Here is a 27,128-nt window from a genome sequence, read left to right as displayed (position 1 = left end):
GTACATTCATTCATAAAATCTTCAATATGGTTACAAGATTTGAGATGAGTTCTAACTTGGAGAACAAATAATCTTTCTCTCTCCTAAATTCCAAGTCTAAGCTCCCAAAAAGATCTCTCAAGGTCGCTCGGTCCCCTTATATAGAGGTTTACATAGTGGATGACAGCTAATTAAAACCTTTATTTTCGGATCTGACGTGCGTCATTATCGCGTGCTTATCTTGGCTCTTTTCGCACATGCTCTATAAATTCGCACGTCTATCACACTTTATTCATGATTCTTCTTACATCACCTGATACGTTATCTCAAATATACTATACGCGATACCCTTCGCTCATTTGTCGAATTTATTAATTCGCACACATATTATGACATGCGGTATTTAGTATCTACAGTTTCACTTATAAGAACCCTACTTCTCCAACTCAACCATTTATCTTATTCTTTCCAACAAGAACACTCTTCTTCTTTTCCTTTTTATAACTTTTCTTCTTTTTATTCATCTCAAACGTCTCCTACTAGGGTGTCGATATTTCCCTTCTTATTCTCTCCCAACAGCACAGCTCCTGCTTACACTTTCAGAGAAGATAAATATGAAAACCTTATCCAACTAATTCCTGTACAAGTATTTCCTTTACACTCCCTTTACGTCAAAATAGGCATTTACTATTTAATCTCCAATAGACTACTAAGGGTAGCCCGTTACTAATGTGAGGGCCTATCAAACACAGAGATCCGGTCGCTGGGATTTAACGGTCAAGTCAAGGTTCGTTGGTCAACCCATGAGTCAATGCCGGTTGACTTAATCAAACTTCAACATCCAAACTTTCGGGTAGTAATATTTTTCTCATCCGATGTCCGGATGATGCGTTCTTATAGTCCATTTCGTGTAACTTTTCGAGATCTATTCAATGGTGATAGTTTCGTATCTAAATCGTTGTTAGATTAGTTCCTAATAATTAATGTTCGTGTTAAACTAATCGAATTATTATCCACTAATACGTCTCTTGACTAGTCTGATAGCGTTGACGAGCTTGAGGGTCCTTACACATACGTTGCCAAATGCCTCACGAAAAAGCCAGTTTCACAAAACTTAAAAAATGCTTATTTCGACCGATAAAAAGCAAGAATTTGCTGGTCGTTTAACGTGGGAGCTTTATTTATCTAGGCATTTAAGTCTTTAGATGTGGCCAAACCTATTGGTTCCCATCAGTTGCTCACACCGTGCCACTTCATTTGTTGGTAAGCTGGCTGGAATTGGGCCTGTCAGTGTCATGGCAACTTATACAACAAGGGATTGAAGGGAAAACATTGCAGTTTGCTCACCAGTACAACTCTCTCTTAGAAACTTGATATGAAAATAATACACATTCTGACTCTTATAGAGTAATGATAATAATATGCCTAGACGCACTGACATTTTTGTTACAAGAATCTATCCCAATATAAAACGAGGTTCATCTTACCAGCACGTGTCACTTCCAGTAAACTGGTTATTGGGTGATGATATCAGTAAAGCCGATCAACCCCAAAGAAGACCCATTCTATCGGATTTGTTGTCTTTTTACTTGAATAATTGTTGACGTTTGATTCTTGAATCTCTTTACTCTTTTGACTCAGATGGGTGACCCTCTCGCGTGCACTTGAGTTACGTGGGACTTCCGGTAATAATAAGTATTACGCTCTGGTGCTGATGAACCATGAGACTTGCTCTAAATACCCATAACAAGTGGAAGTGCAACAGCAGTATATATACATAACACCATAACCACCTGGGCCATCTTCATTTAGGACATACCTACTAACCATCAGCATCTCACTGCAGACAACAAAGAATCTTAAGAGCAATTATTGTTAACTAACCGTAAGAATATTAATTGCTATATGGTATGATAATTTCGTAGGGTCGTAGTGGCCAAGAGAATCATTCACATTGTACATAGTTCCAATTACATGGATGAAGAACAACCTTAAAAAGAAAAATCTAACTAACCTAGCTAACTCACTGTCATGGTCTCATTTCTTCTTCTGCATTGCTTAACATTAAAAGCCCCTAACTAGGGCTAGATTTTCTTGTTCCTATAATCTTTACTTCCTTTTGAAATTCATACTTATAAGTTGAAGTTGTTGTGTTTTTCTTTTGTCTCTTGTCATATATGAATTCCTTAGATGCTTTCTCCATTGTGGTAAAGATACAACATTATTAGTCAAAAGGATTATGTAGTTGCTCAAAGAAATTTAACCATCTAGGTTTTAGCTGCTAGCTAGGATACTATTCTGTGGTGTTCCTGTATGAATTGACATATTATCATCCTACCTACTTACTTTTTGACTTGTAGAAGTGTTTTCGAGAAGTCAAACGCACTCTAAGATCAAGTGATTTCAAATAAATATCAAAATCTAAGGGATGAGTCGGATGACCACATTTTGAACTAAAAATGGAAACAAATGCAAGACGAGGGGTTTTGGTGGTCAACTTATTTAGCACAGATTTCGAATAACCGTGGTGTAAACAAGAATATACGTCACATGTTTACAAGTTGTGGTTTATGTTCATTTTTCACTATTTGAAAACCTTGCCTATCAATATATCGTATCTTGTGATCAATTTGATCATCTTAGAAAAAGGTGTTATGATTTCTTCCTGATGATGGATACCTAAGTTGTACACTAAAAGTGGAAGAAAAAAAGGGACACTAAAACACCGTTGTCAAAAGTTGGAAAAGAAGATAAACCGTCACAGTTTTATTTTGATTTCGGCGTACAAAATAGTGTTCATATAATCGAACACCATGACAAATTTGGAAATGGAGTTAATTATTATTACTGTTAAGATCATCTAGATACTAATCAAGTACTAAATATTACTCTCTTAAAATTAATTAGTAGCTAATTAAGAATATTACATAATGCAATTAGTTTGATGCATCATTCTTTGAGCCAACCTTCTTGAATGCAATATTCATTTCCTGTCCAACTTTGCAGCATTTCATCAAGTAAAACCAACGATTCATCCGAACTTGGTGAAGAGAAATCCTCCATTTTTCCACCACCAAAACTGCTTAGTTGAGAGAATTCAGACAAGTAACAGCTTTCAGTATCATTATTGAAACCCATTTCATAGTTTTGAAACAAGTTCTTTCCTCTAAGTGAACACGCCGGAAACCCGTTTGCAGACTCCAATTTCATCTCCGTACAGTGGTCAGTGGATCCTCTAATTTTGTCACGGTTTTCTACAATTTGTGCTTGTGGAGTAGGACTGAAGAATAGCTTGGTACACCTAAGTGCTTTCGTCTTCACAACAGTTGATGATTTAATCTTCGGCTTCGATGTTCGTGTTTCAACAGATGTTCTTTTCTTCTCTTTAGACTTAATGGGGCTCTTTCGAGTTGAACTTGAAGCTGAATGGTTTTGAATCTTCTTAGCTAAATTAGTATTCCAATAGTTCTTGATTTCATTATCTGTTCTTCCCGGTAGCCTTCCTGCTATTAGAGACCATCTATACACAACAAACCAACAATTCAAAACACCACAAAAGTGCGTAACGATCAATTTTAGTAAAAGAAAAACAACAAGATGAACGTTACCTGTTTCCTAAGAGCTTATGAAGTCTAATGATGAGTTCTTCTTCATCACTAGAAATATTTCCTCTCTTAATATCAGGTCTCAAGTAATTCAACCAACGTAGGCGGCAACTCTTCCCACATCTCTTTAGACCTTCGACGCAAAAAATCATGATTTAGTAGTCATTACATGAATTGAAAAAATAAACCACAAGAAAAAAGTTTAATGCTTTACCAGCTTTGGTGGGAAGATTTCTCCAACCTCCTTCACCATTTTTTTTAATGTAATCAGAGAGTATCTTGTCTTCAGTAGCAGTCCAAGCTCCTCTGTTCAAACCTTCCTTAGAACAGCAAGGACTTCTACCCATTTTCACTCTCCAAAGTTTGAGTGAGTGAGAAGCAACACTAAACTTCTCTTTGTTTACAGAAATTTAAATAGAGGGTTATGATGCTGCATGGTTGGTTGATGGTTAGGACCAGAGGCCTTAAAGAGGCTCACATGCATGCACATTAGTCATATGGTTTAATTTGGATCAAGTCATTAAAACCTTCTTACATATGAACATTTACATTTTAAGATATGGTTTAATTCTAGGGGTTTTTCCTAGTGTCCACTTGAGGCAATTCAACAACTTCAACCTGATTTATTTGGATGAATTTCTAAAGATTTTTTAATGGTCCATAAATTAATGCACGACTTGGATATTTTTTGTTTCACATTGCCTTTTATTTTGTTTTCTTTGGATACTCAATTTTCCTACGACAATACCTAATATGAAGGTTTTGATGGTCCATGTGAAACTCTAAGTGACTGCATCACCCAAGGACATTGTCCTAAACAGGAGGAATACTGGGCCTTGTGAGCTGATCTTGATTGAAGCACTTTTGCAAATCGTTTTTGGATACTGAAAGGCTCAGAATTATATAGCGCATTCGGCACTTGCCCGCTAGTTGCTCAGTGTGGGTTACATGGTGTCATATCAACTCTTCTCTTAGATCATGGAATTCACCTCCAAAGGGTGCACCACCATCCCAAGGATTAAGGGTTATGATTCATAATTTTTTAGGCTTTTTTAACAGAGAATATATATCCACTGACAATATCAACAGACTTTGTTGCAAGATGGAAAGTAACAAGTATTTGAATGATTTCAACAAGTGTGTATTACAGCGAATTTCCGCACTGTACCTACCTGCTGATTACCATCCAATTCCAGGTTATAAATCAAGTCTAACAAGCCATCTGAAGAAGACTATCATAAAAGTCTTCCTCATTTGGAAAATATTTAGCAACACAAGCAACCTGGACTCATTAAGCAAAGAATCCACATAATAGAGGCAGAGAAAAAACATCTTAAGTGGATAGAAAAACATGAAAAGAAGGATGAAAAGTAAATTACACAAAATATTGTCTTGTATTATCGTCTTTATGTGGAACAGTGGAAGTATGACTCAACCTGTTCTTTAAAGGAAGATGGAAAATCTACTTGAGCTATACAAACTGATAGCCAGACATGCACTAAAAGTAGAAGTCCGTGCAAATACGAATACAATCCAAGAGAACTCTTTCAAACAGAACAAACTAGAACTGACCGTCTCTTTCTTTTTGACACCATGACATAAATACTAATTTTAGCAACTTTAGACTCCTGACCATAAAATCGTTTGAGGATTACAATATTCTGCATATAAAACTTGGCAGCTTTCAGTAGCCATGACAAAGCAGAGCAAAACAAGTTGAATTCTGTATGCAGCTTCAAACTTATAGCAAGAATAACAAATACTCAACTTTCTGATAATCTACCGAAACAGTAAACTACGATTCGTAAGTACAATATTCAACTAGTCAAGGAACATAAATCATATCAGTTATTTTGTTCTATCGATCTGTACAGAGTACTTAGTAGATAAATCATTTATATCTACGTAAATTGTTCCCATGTGATTGTAGTCTAATCTAGACATAGTACTATTATTAAACCAAGTAACTTCATACTTCAACATAAACTTCAGACTCGTAACAAAAAATATGTTTGAGGGCAACCACAGCAAGAAAGATGGAACAATAAAGTATACAGGAATATGAATTATGGAAATATATTCTGCATATAAAGAAATGCAGCTTCCAGTAGCTAGGAGAAAGCAGAATTGGATCTCCATAAACAGATCTTGAGTTAAAGCATGCGTACAAAATATTCCATTATTTGAAACATGGTAATCTACCCAAACGAAAAGTATGATTCTTAAGCACATCGTCAACTAGTCAGGGAACACAAGAATATCTTTTATTTTCAGTCTACCACCGAGTAGATGAATCATGAGGAATCATTGTTACCTGTGTAATTTCCAAGTGATTGTTGCCTTATTTAAATAAAAGCACCAATTCATATATTCAGTTTTCTCAAATGAATTGAAACCACTCTGCACAACTCATCTCTGCTTTGATGTGTTTCAGATCCGATAGGATCTCTTGCCTGCTCTAATATGTAATGGCAGTTACCTACTTATATCATCATCATCAAAGTTCAACAGCAATATATGGAAAAAAGTGTCTATAATCTGAAGGGTGTGGCGCTAACAAGTTTAGATCCTTCCAGTTTTACTTCATTACTAGGCATAAAAATAATACAACTCCAGAAAACAGACATCACATAGTACTAAATCCACAAGCACCAAGATAAGAGGACCTAACACTGTAACCGCGTATTGCTGATTGTAACTAGGAGGAACACCCCCCATACTAATTTTCTAAAATGAGATGGCAGAACTTAAGCATCATATCAAGCAAAAACACTTAGACAACACGAAAAAGTGTAGCTTCAAAAACCGGTAATCAAATGATTTCAACATGTGTGTACTAAAGCATATGACACTGTACCTACCTGCTAAGTGCCTATAATCTGAAGGGTGTAGCGCTAACAAGTTTAGATAAGAGAACCAAACAACTGTAACCCCGTATTGCTGCTGGTAACCAGGAGGAATACCCCCCATATTAACTTTCTAAAATGAGACGGCAGAACTTAAGCATCATATGAATTAAAGGCACTTAGACAACACCAAAAAAAAACAGATAATTGCTTGCACTGACAATATCAAAAGACTTCGTTGCAAGATGAAAAGGAACAAGTAGCTTCAAAACACAGTAATCACATGATTTCAACATGTGTATAAAAGCAAATTCCACATTGTACCTACCTGATGATTGCCATCCAATTCAAGGTAATAAATCAAGTCCAACAAGTCATCCGAAGAAGACTACTGCAGAAGTCTTCCTCATCTGGCAAATATTTAGCAACACAAGCAACCCTGGACTCATTAAGCAGAGAATCCACATAACATATATAAAGACAGAGAAAAAACATTTCAAATTGATATAAACCATAAAGATAAGGAAAGTAAATGCCACCAAATATTGTCTTGTTTTAACTTCTTTATGTGGAACAGTGGAAATATGAGTCAATCTGTTCTTTACAGGAAGATGGTAAACCTCCTTGGGATATACATACTGATCACCAGATATGAACTCAAAGTAATTATTAATGCAAATACAAAAACAATCCAAGAGTACTCTTTCAAACGGAACAAACTAGAACTGCTGTCTCTTCCTTCTGATGCCTTGACTAATACTAATTTAACCAATTTCAGATTCATATCCAAACAGTAAAGTATGATTTGTAAATACACTATTCGCCTAGTTAATATGATTTGTACAGTATAATCTAGACATAGTACTAATAACAAACTAAGTGACTTCAGACTTTGACATAAATACTAAGCAAATTCAGACTCATAACCAAAAACTTGGTTGAGGGTAACCACAGAAAGAAAGATAGAACAATAAAACTTATAGCAATATGACTTACAGAAAAGCAAGTGTACAAAATATTCCACTATTTGAAATCTGATAATATACCCAAACAGAAAGTGTGATTTGTAACCACAATAATCAACTAGTCTAGGAACATAAGAATATCTTTTATTTCCAGTCTACCACCGAGTAGATGAATCACGAGGATCTAATGTAAGCTATGTAAATTCCAAGTGATTGTATAGTCTTATCCAAAAAAAAAAACACCAAATCACATATTCAGTCTTCTCAAATGGATCGAATACATTCTCCACAACCCATCTCTGCTACGAAGCGTTCCAGAACTGATAGTGTGTCCTGCCTGCTCTAAGATGTAATTGCAGGTACCTTCTTGGCTACTTATATAATATCATGATCATCAAAGTCTAACAGCAAATCAGCAATGTTATGGAGAACTAAATCCACAAACGCCAGGATAAAAGAACCAATTCGTAATCCCAGATTGCTAATTGTAACTAGGAGGAACACCTAATTTCCCCGTATTAACTTAGTAAATAAAACGGCAAAACTTAGTAAACAAAAAGATTGACTACTCATTCCATAGTAACCTATCTACTGGTATAGTGGAAGTCGCAAAATGATAATCTAACAAACAAATAAGATAATCACCTACTTCTCGCAATCATGTAAATTAGAAATTCAGAAACCCATCAATCTAAGTTGTAACAGAAATCAGAACAACATGCATTAAAAAGTTCAAATGTCACAAGAAAAAACTAAGCAACAATTACTAATACCCTGATTTCGTAACATAAAAAGCAAGTACTCAAATTGATAATTCTCATAAACCCATTTCTCAAATTGTTCAATCCATGCAACATTTCAAGTCCAAAGATTGTAACTTTATTACTAACACCTCACCATTACCATTCAAAGATTAGCAGTAGACAGTGAATTAGGAACAACATAATCCAAAACAATAACACCATCCAACAAATCTCTAACCTTTTCCTTCTCTTTCTCCACACCCTCTTGATTCAAATCCAACTTATCCAACTCCTCCACTCCACCACACACAGCAATAGACCCAATAGTAAACCCTTTAGCTCTGGGAGAAAAATTCTCACCAAAACTAATCTGTTCAATAAAATCCTTTCCAACCCCATTTTTAATCCCACTAATAGTATTCAAAACAACCCCTTTTTCAGTCTCACCTAAACCCTCTTTCAATTTCAAGAATGTAATTTTCATTGCAGATCCAGGTTTAACCACCAAAGAAGAAGACCCATTTTCAAGATTAGAAACCCAATCAACAGCCATGATTTCATCACAGATTGGCAAAACATTCTCTTTAACAACAGATTGATGATCTGGGTGAACACCATAACCATTCAAATCTTCTTTGGATTTGTACCTACTGTGTAACAGATGAGTGAAATTGTATGAAGATGAAGCTGATTTGTTTCTGAAAATGGGTCCTGCTGATAAGTATAGGACTTGATCTAATGAAATCAGATTGTTTAGGCGATTAAGCATTGTGTTGATCTTTGTGGGTTCTGTCTTTTCATTGACTTTGAAAAGGACTATGTGTTCTATTGTTTGAGTTGAAGAAGACATTTTGATGGAGAATTTTCTTGTTTGAGAAAAGGGTTTTGAGATTAGAGAGAGTGGGAAGATGGGTTTGGGTTTATGGAGGAGAAGATGTGAGAAAGTTGAAGATGAGATTGGTGAATTGACTCTCAAAGACATCATCTTTGTGCGCTGCCTCTTTCTCTCTACCTAAAACACTCGACTGTGAGAATATCCGGATGAGTGTGATTTTTTAGGGATTTGATGTGTGTGTTTATTGTTTTCTTACACTCCGGAAACACCTAAGTTGAAGTTATGGGCCCACTTATGTTCACCGGAAGAAAGGCTTCAAATGAGAGTTCGAAATTCTGATTTCAGGCAGCTAAAGATTTTGAGAAATTTTTGTTCTTCACCTCTATTTTGAAATGTTCCGATGTCTCTGTAGCAGAGAGCTGAAGTTATTTAGCGATATTGTAATATTGGTGATCTGAGTTCGAAACTCGTCGGTAACAAATTCTATGCCGATCAGCAAAAAATAACATAAACACACTCTCCCTTTCTAGATAACAAAATGCATTACCAAAAAAATCGATTTTCAACAGTTTAACATGTTATCAAGATTATGTATATATCTCAACATCAAATGCCACTAAAAATTGACTGCCAAGTACTGTGAGTGAGCCCAAAACAAAGAACTAAAGCATCAACTCGTTCATGGCAAATTGAAGGTGATAAGTTTCTGTACCATCAATCCATTTACATACAAGTTATTCAATACCGAACTTTAGAGCGGACTGCATGAGAAGGTGATGCCAACAATAACCCGCCTGTATAACTCATATTTACGAATATCATTATGGCTCATGTAGTCAAGGCTATGTTGCAGAAGGCGAGCGCGGTTGGGGCTTAAGCACCAAAGGCCCACTAAGCGCAGGACCAGCGCCTGGCAAAAAAAGGCGCCCAAGCGCCAAACCATAAACAATTTTTATTGGCTCGCTTAAGCCCTTGGCGAGGCGCTGGGCTTGGCGCCTCGCCCAGCACCATTTACAACATAGAGTCAAGGTATGATTGATATCGAGTTTACATAATAACACACTCAACCGTTCTGCTGGATAATGAATGCAGGTGTCTCTGGTGTGATCACGCTAAGTAAGGGACCAATTTCTGACTTCATTTCAGGGTTCATAAAGTAGCAACTGAGAGCCTCTCATTTGCTGAGTAAACTGTTACTCGGTGCTCCACGCTACAATAAATCCCATTACTCATTATCTGTCAAAAGGAAGCAATAAAAATTAGTCATGCCATACTTGAGAACGAAGTGCAGTATTCTTTGTACATGCCAAGTATTTAAAATTTGACTTCTTTAAATCAATCTACCTCCGAAAGGTCTCCAATACTACCAAGGCGTTATGTAGAGGTTTAACGGTATCCCATATGTTCTCTTTTCTAATCTGTAAACCTTCGACTTGGTTGAGTTGAAGGAGGATTGATAAACCGGTAGCATCGAAGTGTGGTACTGACGAGTGAGACAAGCTTTGGATAAGGGCAAGAAGGATAATGACTCAACCTCTTTATTTGTCTCCCATCTTCATGCAACTCTGCCATAATCTTGGTGTCGCTTAGTAGAGCTAGCCTTTGGCATCAACTCAAGGAGAGTCAAACCTTTGTAAAACCTTTTTATTTGTCTCCCTGCATGAACAGATGAACTTGGTTATGAAATCATGTGCACTTCAATGTTTGAAGATTATCAGCTATGTTTGAATGGCGGTACTAGATCGACACAACGTCCGTAGAGAGCAGCGTCACTAGAGTAAGAAAACAGATTAAAAAAGTGACAAGTTTCCGATCCTTTCAATTTCACTTGTTTACTAGGCTTCAGAGTGTATAAAATCCCACAAAATAGACATTGCATGGTACTAAATCCGCAATCCAGCAAGACACAAGAACATAACACTGACCCCAGATTGCTAACTGTGCCTAGGAGAAAAAATGCATTTGCCCCAAAACTTAAATGAGACGACATAACTTAAGCATCAAGCGGAATAATAGCAATTATTCATTAATCACCATTTGAACACTAATAAATTAGAGCATCTAATGTTCATCAATTCTTATCAACAATCACTCAATCTAGCAGTCTAGCAAACTAAATACTCAAATTCATTGTCATCTACTTATTATCGAGTCATTGACTGCGGAAATGGCAAATCCCCAAATGCACTAATCAAATCTTCATACGCTACAACATCAAGTGTCTCCATTTCTCATCCACAAACAAACAAATTACTAAGAAGATAATGAATCAGCAACTCCTGGCATCAGAAATTCTCAAATCCATCAATCTAAGGTGTTCAAACAAATCAAAACAGTATACGGCAAAAACTCAATTGCAGCAACAAATCTAGGAAACAATTAGTAAACCCCTGATTTCATAGAGAAAATTCATTGCAAAACATAACATTTGAAGTCCAAAGATTATACCTTTCTTACTAAAACCTCAGCGCAGTGAATTAAGAACAACATAATCCAAAACAATAACACCATCCAACAAATCTTTAAACTTTTCTTTCTCTTTCTCCACCACCGCCCCAATCATATCCAACTCCTCCACTCCACGGCACACAGCAATAGACCCAACAGTAAACCCTTTAGCTCTTCCACAAAAATTCTCTCCAAAACTAATCTGTTCAATAAAATCCCTTCGAACCCCATTTTTAGTCCCACCAATAGTATCCTTAATAATCCCCTTTTCAGTCTCACCTGACCCTTCTTTCAATTTGAAGAGTGTGATTTTCATAGCAGACCCAGGTTTAACCACTAAAGAAGACCCACTTTCAAGATAAGAGGCCCAATCAACAGTTCATCACAGATCGGTAAAACAGATTCTTTAACAGATTGATGATCTCGGTGAATACCATAAGCAATCAAATCTTCTTTGGATTTGTACCTACTGTGTAACAAATGAGTGAAATTGTATAGAGATGAAGCTGGTTTGTTTCTGAAAATGGGTCCTGCTGATAAGTATAGGACTTGATCTAATGAAATGAGATTGTTTAGACGATTAAGCATTGTGTTGATCTTTGTGGGTTCTGTGTGTTCGTTGACTTTGAAAAGGAATATGTGTTCTATTGTTTGAGTTGAAGAAGAAGACATTTTGATGGAGAATTTTCTTGTCTCATAAAAGGGTTCAGAGATTGGTGAACTGACTCTCAAAGACATCATCTTTGTCTGCCTCTCTATCGATCAGGGAGAGTGTGGTGGTGATGGTGATTTTTTCTTCTAGGGATTTATGCGTGTGTTAATTATTTTCTTACCGCTGATTACACCTTGGTTATCATTTTGTGTCCTTTAAATATTTGTTTATTGGGCCGCTAAACATTTTTTTTTTTTTTTTTGTTTCTTCATCCTTGAAGAAGTTGGTGGTGTTAAGTGATAACCAATTTTGAACTCGAGTTATTTGGACCAACACCTAGTGACTTATATCCCGGCTAAACTGGGGTCTATAATGATTAATTTGGGCCTATCAAAATTTTGCTCCCAACTAGAAGGAAGATAAGGGTGTCCAAAACTGGTTGAAAAGTTTAAATTATCCTTCAACAGTATTAAATTTGCTGATGGCTTCACTAATAGATCCCTTTCTCTTAATAATTAAAATTTTAGAGATTGTTTTGAATCAACACAATAATCAACAGAAACAAAATTTCATATCCAAAGAAAAAAAAAATGGAATTTGAGAGGAATCGCCGGTCGAAAAAATATCAGAAGCGAATTGAAATTACAACTCTACGGTTTCTAAACTACCTCCAAAACCTTTAACAAAAACATCACCACTACCATCTCCCACTTCATCTTCATCATCATCTTTAATTTAGATTCATTTTCACCCAGAAACGGTTAATATGGCAATAAACAACAAACGGTTCTTCTTGATGTTCTTCATCCACGAAGAACATCAAACAGAAATTAGTAGATACTATGCACGTATATTAACCGATTGTTCTATTGAAAAACCCTAAAATTATTCATGGGTTCTGAAAAAGCGGGGGTTTAACAACACCACCCAATATTTCGCTTAGCAATCTGTATGGACTAACTCTGATATACTTCCTAGAGAATCAACTAAACAGTCATACTCAATCTAGGTAAAAGTATCTCAAGAAGTTAATATCTCTATCATGTTTTGATTTACTCGAGCTAATAGAAATCAGCGAGTCTTTAATCAAATACAAGGAATAACTTGGACGGTACCAAAGACCAATATCCAAGTGTCAATCAATTTAAATCAACAACCAAAAGGTCGGATATTCTAATTGATTGAACTTCAACGCACAACCTATATTATTTCAATTATAAAGATAAACAATATAATGCGGAAATAGAAATATCACAGACACCAGAATTTTGTTAATGAGGAAACCGCAAATGCAGAAAAACCTAGGGACCTAGTCCAGATTGAACACACAGTGTATTAAGCCGCTACAGACACTAGCCTAATCCAAGATAACTTCAGACTGGACTGTAGTTGAACCCCAACCAATCTCACACTGATCCAAGGTACAGTTGCGCTCCCTACGTCTCTGGTCCCAGCAGGATACTACGCACTTGATTCCCTTAGATGATCTCACCCACAACTAAGGGTTGCTACGACCCAAAATCGAAGACTTGAAATAAACCAATTTGTCTCACACAGACAAGTCTATTGAAAGGATCAACCTGTCTTCCACAGATAAACCCTAAAGGTTTTTGTTCCGTCTTTTGATAAATCAAGGTGAACAGGAACCAATTGATAATCCGGTCTTATATTCCCGAAGAACAGCATAGAGTTATCAATCACCTCACAACAATCTTAATCGTATGGTAGCGAAACAAGATGTTGCAGAATCACAAACAGTGAGACTAAGATGTTTGTGATTACATTTTATATCTTTCCTATCGGAGATATCAATCTCAAGCCAATCAATCTGATTGTACTCGTACGATAGAAGATGCAAGATCAGATCACACAACTACGATAAGTAGTATCGGTCTGGATTCACAATCCCAATGGAGTCTTTAAGTCGTTACCCTGGTTTCTAAGAAGAAACCAAAGGTTAAAGGAGAATCGACTCTAGCAAAAAAACTAGTATCACACGTAAGGTGTGGGGATTAGTTTTGCACAGATGCTAGAGTTTCCCTTATATAGTCTTTCAAATCAGGGTTTGGAATCAATGTTAGCTTAGTAACAAAGCATTCAATATTCACCATTCGATGAAAACCTAATTATATTCAAGCTAATATCTTTTAACCGTTAGATCGAAAACTTAGCTTGTTATACACACATGAAATGCACGTTTCTAGGTTTGTTTAACCGTACGCAAACATATGCATTTTTTGGTTCAACAATAGTTAACCAAATGGTTAGCCATATGATCACTTCCATATCAACCATATTCTTCTTCACCATAACTAGTTCAAATGACTTAAATTCCCGGAAGGAGTTCACAAACTCCAGCAGATATTCTCGGAATGAGAACTTCCGCCAGTTCGCGGACTGAGTTCACAACTCTAGTTCCGGTTTTCTTGATCAACAAAGTTCGCAAACTTCGGTTCAAGGAATAAAGACTTGTACATATATGTGCTTCCACAACAATGTTTAAGTCCACCATTGGTTGTATAATCTAAACTATCATTTCAATCATTGAAACATTCTTAGAGGACGTTATACAATTGTTACACCATTTCTCGTCAAAGCAATTTTCAAAGTGATTGAAACATAACATGACTTTCGTCACTAGGTAAAGATAAACTTGGTTAAAGCGAAAGCATACCAACACATATTTCGAGATATAGATAGGAGAGATATTCGGCTAGAAATACCAAATGTGTATAATCAAAGTCTATATAGCACTTTTGTCCCAAAGTAGGAGATAGAGTAGATAGACTTTTGAGTGATAGATAAGTTCAAGTCTTTACATACCTTTTTGTTGATGAAGTTCCACCGGTTCCTTGAGTAGTTCTTCATCTTGTGTGATGAATCGCCATGGAGTTCTTGAGCTCAACTACACTTACTATCCTAGTCCAAGACTTAGCTATAGTACGACAAAAATTAAGACTTATAGTTTTGATCACTAACATTGACAAACATGCTTGAGATAGCAGCGCATGCGAGTTCGACCGAGCAATGCTCTAACAATCTCCCCCTTTGTCAATTTTAGTGACAAAACTATCAATACATATGGAACACAAAAAAGATAAAGAAACTTTAGTAGCTCCTATTCCACATGCCTAATCTTCAACATTACTCGAAATCTTCGTCACTTCCAAGTACTCCAATGATCCCAAAGGTTGTAAGTTCATCATCACCGTTGTTGAAGATATGTAGCTATAACAATGAGAAAACATAGTTCTCAATCATTGTTATACATTGTCATAGTATCAAAGTTCAATTGTATCACAACTTTGACAACAAAACTATGGTGATATGTATTACTCTCCCTTAGTCAATACTCCATCTCACATGGAAACCACTCCCCATTACATAATGATCCAAAAACCATATGTATATGTAGTGTGAATTACATATTAATTCTCCCCTTTTTTGTCAATAAAATTGGCAAAGGTACAAGAACGGGATCCTAATAAAATTTCCGAAAGATACATTTCATGACTAAAAGAAAAAATACATACCAACTAATTAAGATGTAATCATAAAGCCGAAGCTAAATGCATTGATCAAGGAGTTTAAAGATATGAGATAACCCCTCTGATATTCCATAGCCGCACTCCCCTCAAGAATTGGCATTAAGCACAAGTTCAAAAGAACTCTCTCCCATTTGATGTCATTCCCGAAATAACTACAAGAGCGACCTTAATTTCGAAAGAAAAGAAGGATTTTATTGGACACCAAAAACCATAAGAATGATTTTCTATATCCAAAAACTCAATCAAATTAATCACAAGTAAACCCATGATTAATTTAATCGGAATACTTAATCAAATTAAACACAAGAGTGATCAATTTAATTGAAAATGCTCAACATAAGAGAACTTACGGAGCTACGACTAAGTTAACCATAAGGAAATGATTAGCTTAACCGTTCATATACTGAACACAAGAAAAACTCATGGAGTAATGCAGTATACACATAAAATATGGATCAGGGAAGATCAATACTACGGAATATACAAGGATTCATTCTATCTTACATCACTATTTTCATAACGACTATCAATAGACATAATCCTTGTTCACAAAATATTTTAACCTATCTTCCATCAAAGATTGACATAATAAGCTTAACTTTTGTATTTGTCAAAATTCTATTCACTCTTTTATCAATACAAGAATATCAACAATGAACGACTTTATTTTTGACAAAGTATGGGACAAACAAAGTTTACGGACGCAAACACACATATCCCATAACATATTGCAATATATAAAATCATAAAGATTAATACTGCAAAAATCATCTCCCAAAAAAAGTTTTAGAATTTAAACAAATAAATCTAAAAACATGAAGATGAAAATAATGGACATAGGTATGTGTAGTCACAATAACGGCTATTCCAAACTACAGTCATTCTTTCAACAAGAACACAAAAAGAAGATTTACTAGGCAACAATAGAATCAGGTTTCTTTGACCACTTCATACCTTTGAAACGGGCCATCAAAGCAGGTACCACTGATATCCTTGATCTTCTTAACAGTTGAAACACCATGTTCAAGAGTTAAAACATTAGTTTTTCGGTCAACAATTCGAGCAAGGTGTCTAGCCTTAGCACAATCAAGGATAACTTTCTTCTGCTTCCTAATTAAGATATTCTGATTACCAAGGATTTTTGCATGTCCATCAACAAGCTGGTTTATCTGCAATTGAAGGTTAGCAAGTTCGTTCTTAACCTTTATCTGAATGAGAATTAAATCCTTGACAGATTCTCCAACCAAGAGTTATACTCTTTTCTTTCGAGCATCTTTTTCAGAACGAAATCTTGAGCTGGATCACATCTTTTGAGGTCTTCCTCCATTATAGGGTTTACCTCTTCTTTAGGATCAGTTTTCATGGACATCCTTTCTGAAGATTAAAAACACATATATGGGATGTATATATATATATATATATATATATATAGTACACCCTGGATAGAAACCCTAGAGTTCCTTGAGGAGATATGAACGTTCCTGGACCAGACCCGACTAAAAATTAAAAAAAGAAAAGGATGGACCCAACAAAAACAGCATACTGTGTCACTTTCAATACTCAACGAACAGGATAGAAAGGTCACAAGGAAGAAGTACAATAACTCACATAGTACGACATCAATCATACAAAAAGATGAAAATCAACTAAATACTTGAGCATCTCTCAATCATCATCCTTGTATCTCTCAAGTTAGATACGAGAATGGATCTTTCAACTACTAGGTAGTAGAGGGAGATGTAATCTCCTCATAAGTATTAAGAGAATAATTGTGATTTTCACCTGGATATTTGATATAAGTATTTCTTATCTTCCCTTGGGTGTTTCTAGTTTTGGAGAGATTCTTCACAGCCCTTCCTGAAAGCTCGAGAAAAGAAGCTTCTGATTACCGAGTCTAGGACCTCTAGAGATCGGTTCTAGAGGATTTTCCCAAATGGGTCTCCAAACTCTAGACTTAGATTTACCAGAGTTGTTCTTATAAGCACAGGAGATTCTTTCATCAGCAGCACAAGAAATTATACCGCTGGAATGCACACGTGTCCTGTAATGATTTCTGGGGAAGAGATCATTTTTATAAGTTTTCTGGTATCCTGTGGGCATGAGATTCACGGCAGTAGTTGACTGACTATTTACTCCATTGATAGTTGAGAGAAGCAAAATATGAAGTTTAGCAAAAAAAATTCTCCTGGCCACTACACCAAATCTAGGTTTTCCTAACAATAAGTTTCCTAACTAAATTTTTTTTGGTAACTCGAATGATCCATTATAAATCTAGTAACTAATATAAAAGGTTAGCAAATTTAGAAATAGTTACCATAAATAGGAATTATATCATAAAAATTAAATAACTATTGAAAGTGTGAGATCATTAGTTATACATCCCTAACACATTTTACACTAAATTACTATTACTAATATTTCTATCCAAAATCCACCCCATCTTTCTAACTCTTTGTCATTTTTAGTAGTAACACAATTTTACGTAGCTAACACATTGATTTATTTTAAAATTTAGAAAATTTAAAATAAAATTATAGGATTTTATAAATCTTTTGTTTGGAACCAATTCAAGTTCTAGAACCTTAAAATAACTTATATCCTGGAACCAAAATAATATGGGAACCAAATCCTAACTTATCTAATTTTCCAAAGACCCAGCCGACAGAAGACGAAAGAAATCGTTATTACCAAAGTTCTTTCTCCCTCTTCAATTGCAGATAACAATAACCCGAAAACCAAAATTTTCTCATTTCAATTGCTAGACTGACCGCAAAGTATCCAAATCATTATCGTTCTGATTGATTAAATGCCAAATCCAAATCATGCTTATGATTGATTTCTCTTTGTTTCTTCCATTCATTACATTCATTAATTTCAGAGGAACTTGAAGAGAAATAACAACGACGGAGGTGATTCATTGTTGCTGGTATGATTTCTCTTCTTCTTCTTCATGAATTACTATTATTACAGTTTATCAATTATGAACCTAGGGTTTAAACAATGAGGAATTTTTAAAATTGGGTTCTGTTACGAACCTAGATCCTAGCAGGTTCAATTGGGAGTTTCTGGTTGTGATTATGATTTTTTTAGTTTTTTCTGTTTGGATGATTATGGTTGAAAGATGAACAAAATTTAGAGGAAAAGTCATGAAGATTAAGCGGGGTTTACCTAACTATCAATTAGGTTAATTTTGTACAAAATTTGTGTTGTTCTTTTTAATGTTAGCTAAAAAAATCCAATTTTCATCATGGATTCTGATTGTTACTTTGAATTATGATATGGGGATTATAAAAAGGTTTTAGAAGATCCCTCATTTTGATCTGAATGGTAGTTCAACTTCTTTTTTTTGGATTTATGTCTAAGGAAATCCACTAATGAACAATGTTTGTATTTCATTTCATTGTTGAGAAAGTTGGACTAAGCTTCAACCTTTAGAATTTTTCTCTAGATAACCCAGGTTCGAAATAATGAATTGATGATGTGCAGATATTTTTTATATAGATTTTAAGGTGTGGTGACAATTGCAGTTGTTGAGTTTGATTAGGTTTTGCAGTCTGGGGATTATTCACTTGTATGATGTCATCCAACTCTGTGGCTAAATAGAGAAATTACTAGTTTACAGTCACTGAGGTTAGAAGAAGATAAATTTAGACCGACTTCATGTTTACGCAGGATAAGGAGCTATGTATTTACGAAATATAAATGTTCGTATGACTATTTTGCTGTTAGGTAGTGTTACTCTTTTAAGTAGGAACTTCTTTCAAAATGATAGAACTAGAGTTGCCTTTATGAAACTATAGGGGCTTTCCCATTGTATAATAATGATATGGAACATGCCCCTGCTATCACTATATGTATTTCAATATCTAGCCTTTTGGTTTTGTATGTAGAGGTGGTATTGCAATTTTTGGTCCTTCTAACACCTTATTTTAGATAATGTTGTGTGCAAGGGATATTGTCGATGTCATTTAGGGATTATAAGATTGGGATAATTAGTGAAGTTTCTTAAATGTTTTCCAGTTGATTTGAATGACATCAAAGGCTAATTTTAACATAATGCAGTTCTCTCTTGGAAGGTTAGGTTACTCTAAGTAAAAGGGGTTACGTGCAAGGACCTTGCAGGGCCTATTTTAAAACGTTGCTCAGTATTACCTCTCTCTAATTTTAGAGAAATCTGTTTATTTTTGTCGAAACACTCTGTTATTTCCAAATGCATCTAATTATGATCTTATTTCAACATTACTATGTCTCCGAGTTGGGAATATTTCCACTATATGAATGGTAACAATTATGTTGATGAAAAGATAGACCATCTTGAGAAGCCTAGTCCTGGCATCTTTCAAAATGTTCTTGTCGATGAACCCCATTTGGCTTGTTTTTTTAATGTTTATGGTGCCAAGGGGACAAGAAGACGAGAATAGCCAGTGTAGTTGCCGGCAAAAATATGGATCGCATGGTGATTCTCTTTTCCACAGAATGTACATGTTCGTGGAGGAGAAGCAATAACTGGCACCTGTTTTATCTTCATATCCATGTGAGAATATTGTAGGTAATGCAAACCTTTCTTGGTCCAGTCTTCTCTTGGAGGAAGTTTCTTCATGTACTGTAAGTTAGTTTGTACAGAAGGTCCACGCTGTAAAGTAGTTTCTTGAAGAAGTTTTTCGATGTTCTTAGAGAAGGACTCAATGATGTTGTAGAGTTCACGCTCTCGATCAATAGACTTTTCAAATTCATTAATAAGCGGATCATGGTTCTGAAAATCAATAATCTCAGTAGAATTTTTTGAAATTCTGGTGAGCTCCATTTCAGCTTTTCCCATCGTGTCCAAAGTCTCATTGACGGAAGAGTGGTCAACACATGATGAAACAACCTTCCTACCTCGGGATTCGGAATAATCAGCTAAGGAGTAATCCTTTGAGGTATTCCTAAGAAAATTGGCATAATTGAAGACATTAGGAGGAATTTTGTTATGCGTGAGAGATTATGTCCCCAGACTAAGATTGCTACAAACACAGACTTGTAAGGTCTTAAACGTGTTTTCCTGCTCTTATACCAATTGAAAAAGCGGGGGTCTAACAACACCACCCAATATTTCGCTTAGCAATCTGTATGGACTAACTCCGATATACTTTCTACAGAATCAACTAGACAGTCAGACTCAATCTAGGTAAAAGTATCTCAAGGAGTTAATATCTCTATCATGTTTTGATTTACTCGAGCTAATAGAAATCAGCGAGTCTTTAATCAAATACAAGGAATAACTTGGACGGTACCAAAGACCAATATCCAAGTGTCAATCAATTTAAATCAACAACCAAAAGGTCGGATATTCTAATTGATTGAACTTCAACGCACAACCTATATTATTTCAATTATAAAGATAAACAATATAATGCGGAAATAGAAATATCACAGACACCAGAATTTTGTTAATGAGGAAACCGCAAATGCAGAAAAACCTAGGGACCTAGTCCAGATTGAACACACAGTGTATTAAGCCGCTACAGACACTAGCCTAATCCAAGATAACTTCAGACTGGACTGTAGTTGAACCCCAACCAATCTCACACTGATCCAAGGTACAGTTGCGCTCCCTACGTCTCTGGTCCCAGCAGGATACTACGCACTTGATTCCCTTAGCTGATCTCACCCACAACTAAGGGTTGCTACGTCCCAAAGTCTAAGACTTGAAATAAACCAATCTGTCTCACACAGACAAGTCTATTGAAAGGATCAATTTGTCTTCCACAGATAAACCCTAAAGGTTTTTGTTCCGTCTTTTGATAAATCAAGGTGAACAGGAACCAATTGATAATCTGGTCTTATATTCCCGAAGAACAGCATAGAGTTATCAATCACCTCACAACAATCTTAATCGTATGGTAGCGAAACAAGATGTTGCAGAATCACAAACAATGAGACGAAGATGTTTGTGATTACTTTTTATATCTTGCCTATCGCAGATATCAATCTCAAGCCAATCAATCTGGTTGTACTCGTACGATAGAAGATGCAAGATCAGATCACACAACTACGATAAAAGTAGTATCGGTCTGGCTTCACAATCCCAATGAAGTCTTTAAGTCGTTAACCTGGTTTTTAAGAAGAAACCAAAGGTTAAAGGAGAATCGACTCTAGCAAACAAACTAGTATCACACGTAAGGTGTGGGGATTAGTTTTGCACAAATGCTAGAGTTCCCCTTATATAGTCTTTCAAATCAGGGTTTGGAATCAATGTTAGCTTAGTAACAAAGCATTCAATATTCACCATTCGATGAAAACCTAATTAGATTCAAGTTAATATATTTCAACCGTTAGATCGAAAACTTAGCTTGTTATACACACATGAAATGCACGTTTCTAGGTTTGTTTAACCGTACGCAAACATATGCATTTGTTGGTTCAACAATAGTTAACCGAATGGTTGTCCATATGATCACTTCCATATCAACCATATTCTTCTTCACCATAACTAGTTCAAATGACTTAAATTCCCGGAAGGAGTTTACGAACTCCAGCAGATATTCTCGGAATGAGAACTTCCGCCAGTTCGCGGACTGAGTTCACAACTCTAGTTCCGGTTCTCTTGATCAACAAAGTTCGCAAACTTCGGTTCAATGAATAAGGACTTGTACATATATGTGTTTCCACAACAATGCTTATGTCCACCATTGGTTATATATATTAAACCCTCATTTCAATCATTGAAACATTCTTAGAGGACGTTATATAGTTGCTACACCATTTCTTGTCAAATAAATTTTCAAAGTGATTGAAACATAACATGACTTTCGTCACTAGGTAAAGATAAAATTGGTTGAAGCGAAATCTTACCAACACATATTTTGAGATATAGATAGGCGAGATATACTCGACTCGAAATACCAAGTGTGTATAATCAAAGTCTATATAGCAAAACGACTTTTGTCTCAAAGTAGGAGATAAAGTAGATAGACTTTTAAGTGATAGATAAGTTCAAGTCTCCACATACCTTTTTGTTGATGAAGTTCCACCGGTTCCTTGAGCAGTTCTTCGTCTTGTATGATGAATCGCCATGGAGTTCTTGAGCTCAACTACACTTACTATCCTAGTCCGAGACTTAGCTATAGTAGACCAGAAATCAAGACTTATAGTTTTGATCACTAACATTGAAAAACATGCTTGAGATAGCAACGCATGCGAGTTCGACCGAGTAATGCTCTAACAGGTTCTTAAATTCTTGCCGGCAATATCAGTTCTCCAGCCCTAGAGTCGCACCTAGGGTTACACATGTTTAGGTCTATGTTATACAGATTCTTATGGGTGAGATTTTTTATCCCAAAATTTCTTGCTGGATTGGGTGAGTTTTAGAGGTTCCGAGATTGATTGTTTTTCCTTGATTTATTGAAGTTGCAACCTAAATTGCTGCCGACGCTGATATCCTGGCGTCATTGCTTCATTTTGAAGCGGACCTGAATTTTTATGCACATTGCTTCAATAGCCTTTTAATTGACGTAAATTTTAAATCTCCCATCTGTTACCTCGATTCTTACCTGAATGTCAAATTGTTTTAATCACCTCGGAACGCAATTGGCTAATCAATAATCATGGCCAAAACCTTTCCAATCCAATTTGTTCCCTATCATATTGCTACAAAATCTCATTATCTGTTCATTGTAATATCAGAAAGTACCCAAAATTGATTTAATAATTCGACAAAAACTCCGACCTGTTTTTTTTTTTGTTTTGTCCCCCTTGTAGTTGTTCTGTTGGTGGTGTTCTTCTTGGTTGGAGTATTTCTTGTAAGTTTGCATGACCTTATTTGGTTTTCTGTGCTCGTCATTGGCAGTATAGGATTTATTATAGCTTCAGGTTTCCATACCAGCATCATCAGCTACTCAGCATCTCCGTCAATGATAATCCCATGAAGTCCCCTCTGTATAACATGACTATCGTAATTCCAAATTGCAGTTGACATAATAAGAGTCAAAACTGCAGTTGTAAATGTTCGTTTCCATAGTGGTTGTGTCAAGATACTAAGAAAAACATAATCACATAATTCCTCTTGTAGTGCTTAATCTTATTTTGTTTCTTGGTGATATTTTCATTTGGTGTGGGAAGACAAGGAATCCGAAAGTGCCTGATCATCCATGGAAGTGAACTACAAAGCATATGGATTTAGGCTTGAAATTTTATAGTTTGGATGGTACTTTTCATAAACCATTAATTACAATTGCTTGAAGAGATTTTTGGCAAAAAAGTAACTGCAGCAACTAATATGCTTCGCATAACTAACGTAATTCATTTACTTGGTTTCTGTTGGCTTTCGTTCTTGATTTTAAGATTTTTGTACAGTTGATTAGTTTAAGCTCATGGATATGTAGAACATTGTACTCCCTTTGTGTGTTTTTCACCACAAGAGTTTTCTTAAGAGTTTAACTATAAGCTTATGAATTTTCTTGGTTTTGTAGCGATGTGAATGAATCACTTGAAGCTAAATTTTTTGGACTTTTTAGTGATAATCGGTGTATGTGAGACTTCAGTATAATTCGATTGTTGGTTTTGCCAAAATGAACAATCTTCTGTGTCTTTTTTTACCAACAATCGGTTTATTTGGTCATCCTTATACACGGATTGCTAACTCACTAATTCAACGTACAGTAGTAATCGGCTTATATCTTTCACAATAGCTGTCGATTCCGACAAAGGAAAAAAAATCGGCTTATATGCACACCGATGTAAACCGATTGAAAGATATATCAAATGAAACATATTTGCTGTTTTTTCTTATATTGGAATCGGTGTTTATATAATCATTTATGCACCGACTGGTTCGATGCATTTTAAGTAATATTCACTGATTCTTTAGATCGGTCTATGTGGGCAAATCATATACACCGATTTTAGGTGGTTTTATTGAATGAAGAACATCATCCCAGAATCGGTATACGATTGTTTGAAAATCCCCGATTATGGGTTGATATTTTTCTAAATTTTTTTAAAAATTATGTTTTGGTGATAAATTACGGTTTATTGATTTTCCGGTTAACTAGATTAAATATTTGTGAATCACCCCAATTAACACTAATTAAACAGGAATAAATTAGCCATTAAGTAAAATAGTTGGATAGGAGATTTTTCATTTTACTTCAAAATGTCTTATTTTGTCACGTAGTGATAGGCCCAAATTAATCACTATACGCCCAATTTAGCCAGGACTTATATAGTTTGATGATTTTATGGAGTCTGATTACATCATGGGTTTTACAATAGTAATTTCTGATTACACATGTTAGAGTTTCTTCAATGGTGGTTGTGTGTGTTTCCTAGGTGGCAGCACAAGCAAGACATTCTCATTACAATTTTTCCTTAAGTTTAGGGAGGAAAAATGTTTATCTCCAATAGTATTATTTATGATGTTTTATGAATTAAATGTAAATTTTATTTTTAGTAATTTTTAAATTTTATTAGAGCTAAAAATGATTATTTAATATATTAAAATTAATTTAGGTAAGCCAAAACTTATTAGGATAGCTTGACATTGTCAAGTTGAATGTCTAAAACACTATCTGTCGTAATAAAGAGTTTATCAATCAATTTATACTTTCCGGCGTTCTATAGATTTTTATTAAGAATTTATCTAGAAAATTTTATATCTGTCATGGTTTAATCGTGTCTTCAAATTAAACATCTACAATAATTTTGTATCTTTACGTAACGTAAATAAATTCAATTGAAATTCAAACATCCATTATTCCACTCTATAAGTAGCTTTGAGTACTTCATATGTCTTCACCATTCAATCTCAACTCTCTAACAAAAATCAAGGGTTTATCATGGTTGAAACTCGAAGATTGATAATTGCATGTGTGTTTATTTGCACTCTGGTTGCTTCCACTACTCCCGTGTGCACTGCTTCACTATTAAGTAAGTACTTGCGTCTATCTTCATTAAAAAATAAGAGTTATAATCTGTAAATGAATCTTAAGATTAAATGTTTTTTTTGATCAGTCAAATAGAAATTTCATTCGAGAAAGATATTTAAGTGGGGTACGTTAATCCAATGATTACAACCGAACCAAAAAGGGGAACCGAAAGGGAATTCGGCTACCCAAGTAGAAAATACAAAAATTTACGGAGGCCGGTATGATGTATCCCATAGAGAAATCACCATATTTGCCGTAATCCCTAACTTCTTGATTTGGCCCAAAAAACACTTGTAATTTGATATCTCTAATGAGGCTTGTTAACCTTTTCTTTTGTTATCGAAGGTTCTTGCATTTTGCTCTTTCAATATACACCACCATATAGCAACCGGGATGTTATTCCATATTCGACTAAGTCTTTCATCTCCCCAATTAAACTTCAAATCCTTTAAAGATGTGATGACGTTGGGGTCGTATGACCATCCAAATTGGTATCCTTCAACAAAGTAATCCCATGTTCTCCGGATTCTCCAACAACCATAAAACAAGTGCGAACTCGATTCATCATCTTCCTCACAGAACCAACATACACTAGAGACATCCATACCTCTTCTTAAAAGTTTATCCTCCGTCAATACTCGATCGTGAGAAATAATCCAAATAAAGAAATTGATTTTGTGAGGGTACTCATTATTCCAAACAACATTGGTTGGATAATCCGGCACACCTTGATCGTCGTTGTCTTTAATTTCGTCCTTAACCGTATATTGATCGTGATCACTACCAACCCATACTCAGGTATCCATAACCCTTCTTGAATAGAGATGGAAGAAAGAATATTTAATATAGATAACACTTCACTTGTAATGGTTTGAGAACATCTTTGCCTTGACATAAACGCCCACCTTATACCACCTTCCCTAACGACATACATACTAGCCACCACAAACTTCTTGTCCTTAAAGCTTCATAAGCCAAAGGAAACATATCACATAATCTTCCTTCACCAAACCAAGCATCTTCCCAAAATCTAGTTTCCTTGCCCGCGCCAATCTTGAATCTAATACTTTTGTTAAAATCTTCAAGCTATTTATAAATATTAAACCATAAGATACAACCTTTTGGTCCTTTGGGTTTAAGAGTTTCCCAACCGGTAAAGGTTTTGCCAAATTTCTCTACCATAATCTTCCTCCATAATGCATCTTTCTCTAGACCGAAACGCCACCACCGTTTCTTTAGCAACGCCAAGTTTACTTGTTTAGTTCTCCGAATACCAAGACCACCTTTTTCCTTTGGTTTTGTAGCAATTTTCCAACGAATATTGTGAACCCTTTTCTTATTAGGAGCACCATCCCATAAGAAATCTCTCACCACTTTATCAATTTTCTTAGTAATGGAGCAAGGAGCAATAAAAATGGAGAGATAATAAAATGGAAGACTAGCCAAGACACTTTTGATGACAGTTAGCCTCATCTTGTTATTATTTTCCCATTCCAAGAAGCAACTCTTTTAGCACAAGTTTCAAGCATTTTTTCCCATTTTTGTGTTCCTCCTAAAGGAAGACCAAAATAAATACTAGGAAAACTAGCATACTTGCATCCC

At 35.4% G+C, this 27,128-nt stretch overlaps 2 protein-coding genes, 1 long non-coding RNA gene and 1 pseudogene across 3 annotated transcripts; all 4 read right to left on the bottom strand.

Moving 5' to 3' along the window:
* Positions 1–2,719: 2,719 nt before the first annotated feature.
* On the bottom strand, positions 2,720–3,987 carry LOC113353266 (transcription factor MYB8-like). The gene is made up of 3 exons (XM_026596920.1): positions 3,799–3,987; positions 3,588–3,717; positions 2,720–3,499 (listed from the first exon to the last, which is right to left on the bottom strand). Exons 1-3 carry the CDS (start codon positions 3,929–3,931, stop codon positions 2,929–2,931), a joined length of 834 nt encoding a protein of 277 aa, XP_026452705.1. The 5' UTR covers positions 3,932–3,987; the 3' UTR covers positions 2,720–2,928.
* A 4,116-nt stretch (positions 3,988–8,103) lies between these two features.
* LOC113347645 (stress-response A/B barrel domain-containing protein UP3-like) lies at positions 8,104–9,178 on the bottom strand. Its single transcript, XM_026591321.1, has one exon. The coding sequence runs from the start codon at positions 9,121–9,123 to the stop codon at positions 8,302–8,304; it is 822 nt and encodes a 273-aa protein (XP_026447106.1). The 5' UTR covers positions 9,124–9,178; the 3' UTR covers positions 8,104–8,301.
* Positions 9,179–9,549: 371 nt separating this feature from the next.
* LOC113353265 lies at positions 9,550–10,625 on the bottom strand. Its single transcript, XR_003361183.1, has 2 exons — positions 10,318–10,625; positions 9,550–10,209 (listed from the first exon to the last, which is right to left on the bottom strand). It is a non-coding gene; the product is annotated as an uncharacterized LOC113353265 (long non-coding RNA).
* An 801-nt stretch (positions 10,626–11,426) lies between these two features.
* LOC113353264 lies at positions 11,427–12,243 on the bottom strand (annotated as a pseudogene).
* Between the last annotated feature and the right edge of the window lie 14,885 nt (positions 12,244–27,128).

Source organism: Papaver somniferum, chromosome 2 (genome assembly GCF_003573695.1).
Source record: "Papaver somniferum cultivar HN1 chromosome 2, ASM357369v1, whole genome shotgun sequence".
Classification (NCBI taxonomy): Eukaryota; Viridiplantae; Streptophyta; class Magnoliopsida; order Ranunculales; family Papaveraceae; genus Papaver; species Papaver somniferum.
Note: the sequence above shows the minus strand (reverse complement) of the source record. Positions and strands in the feature narration are given on the sequence as shown.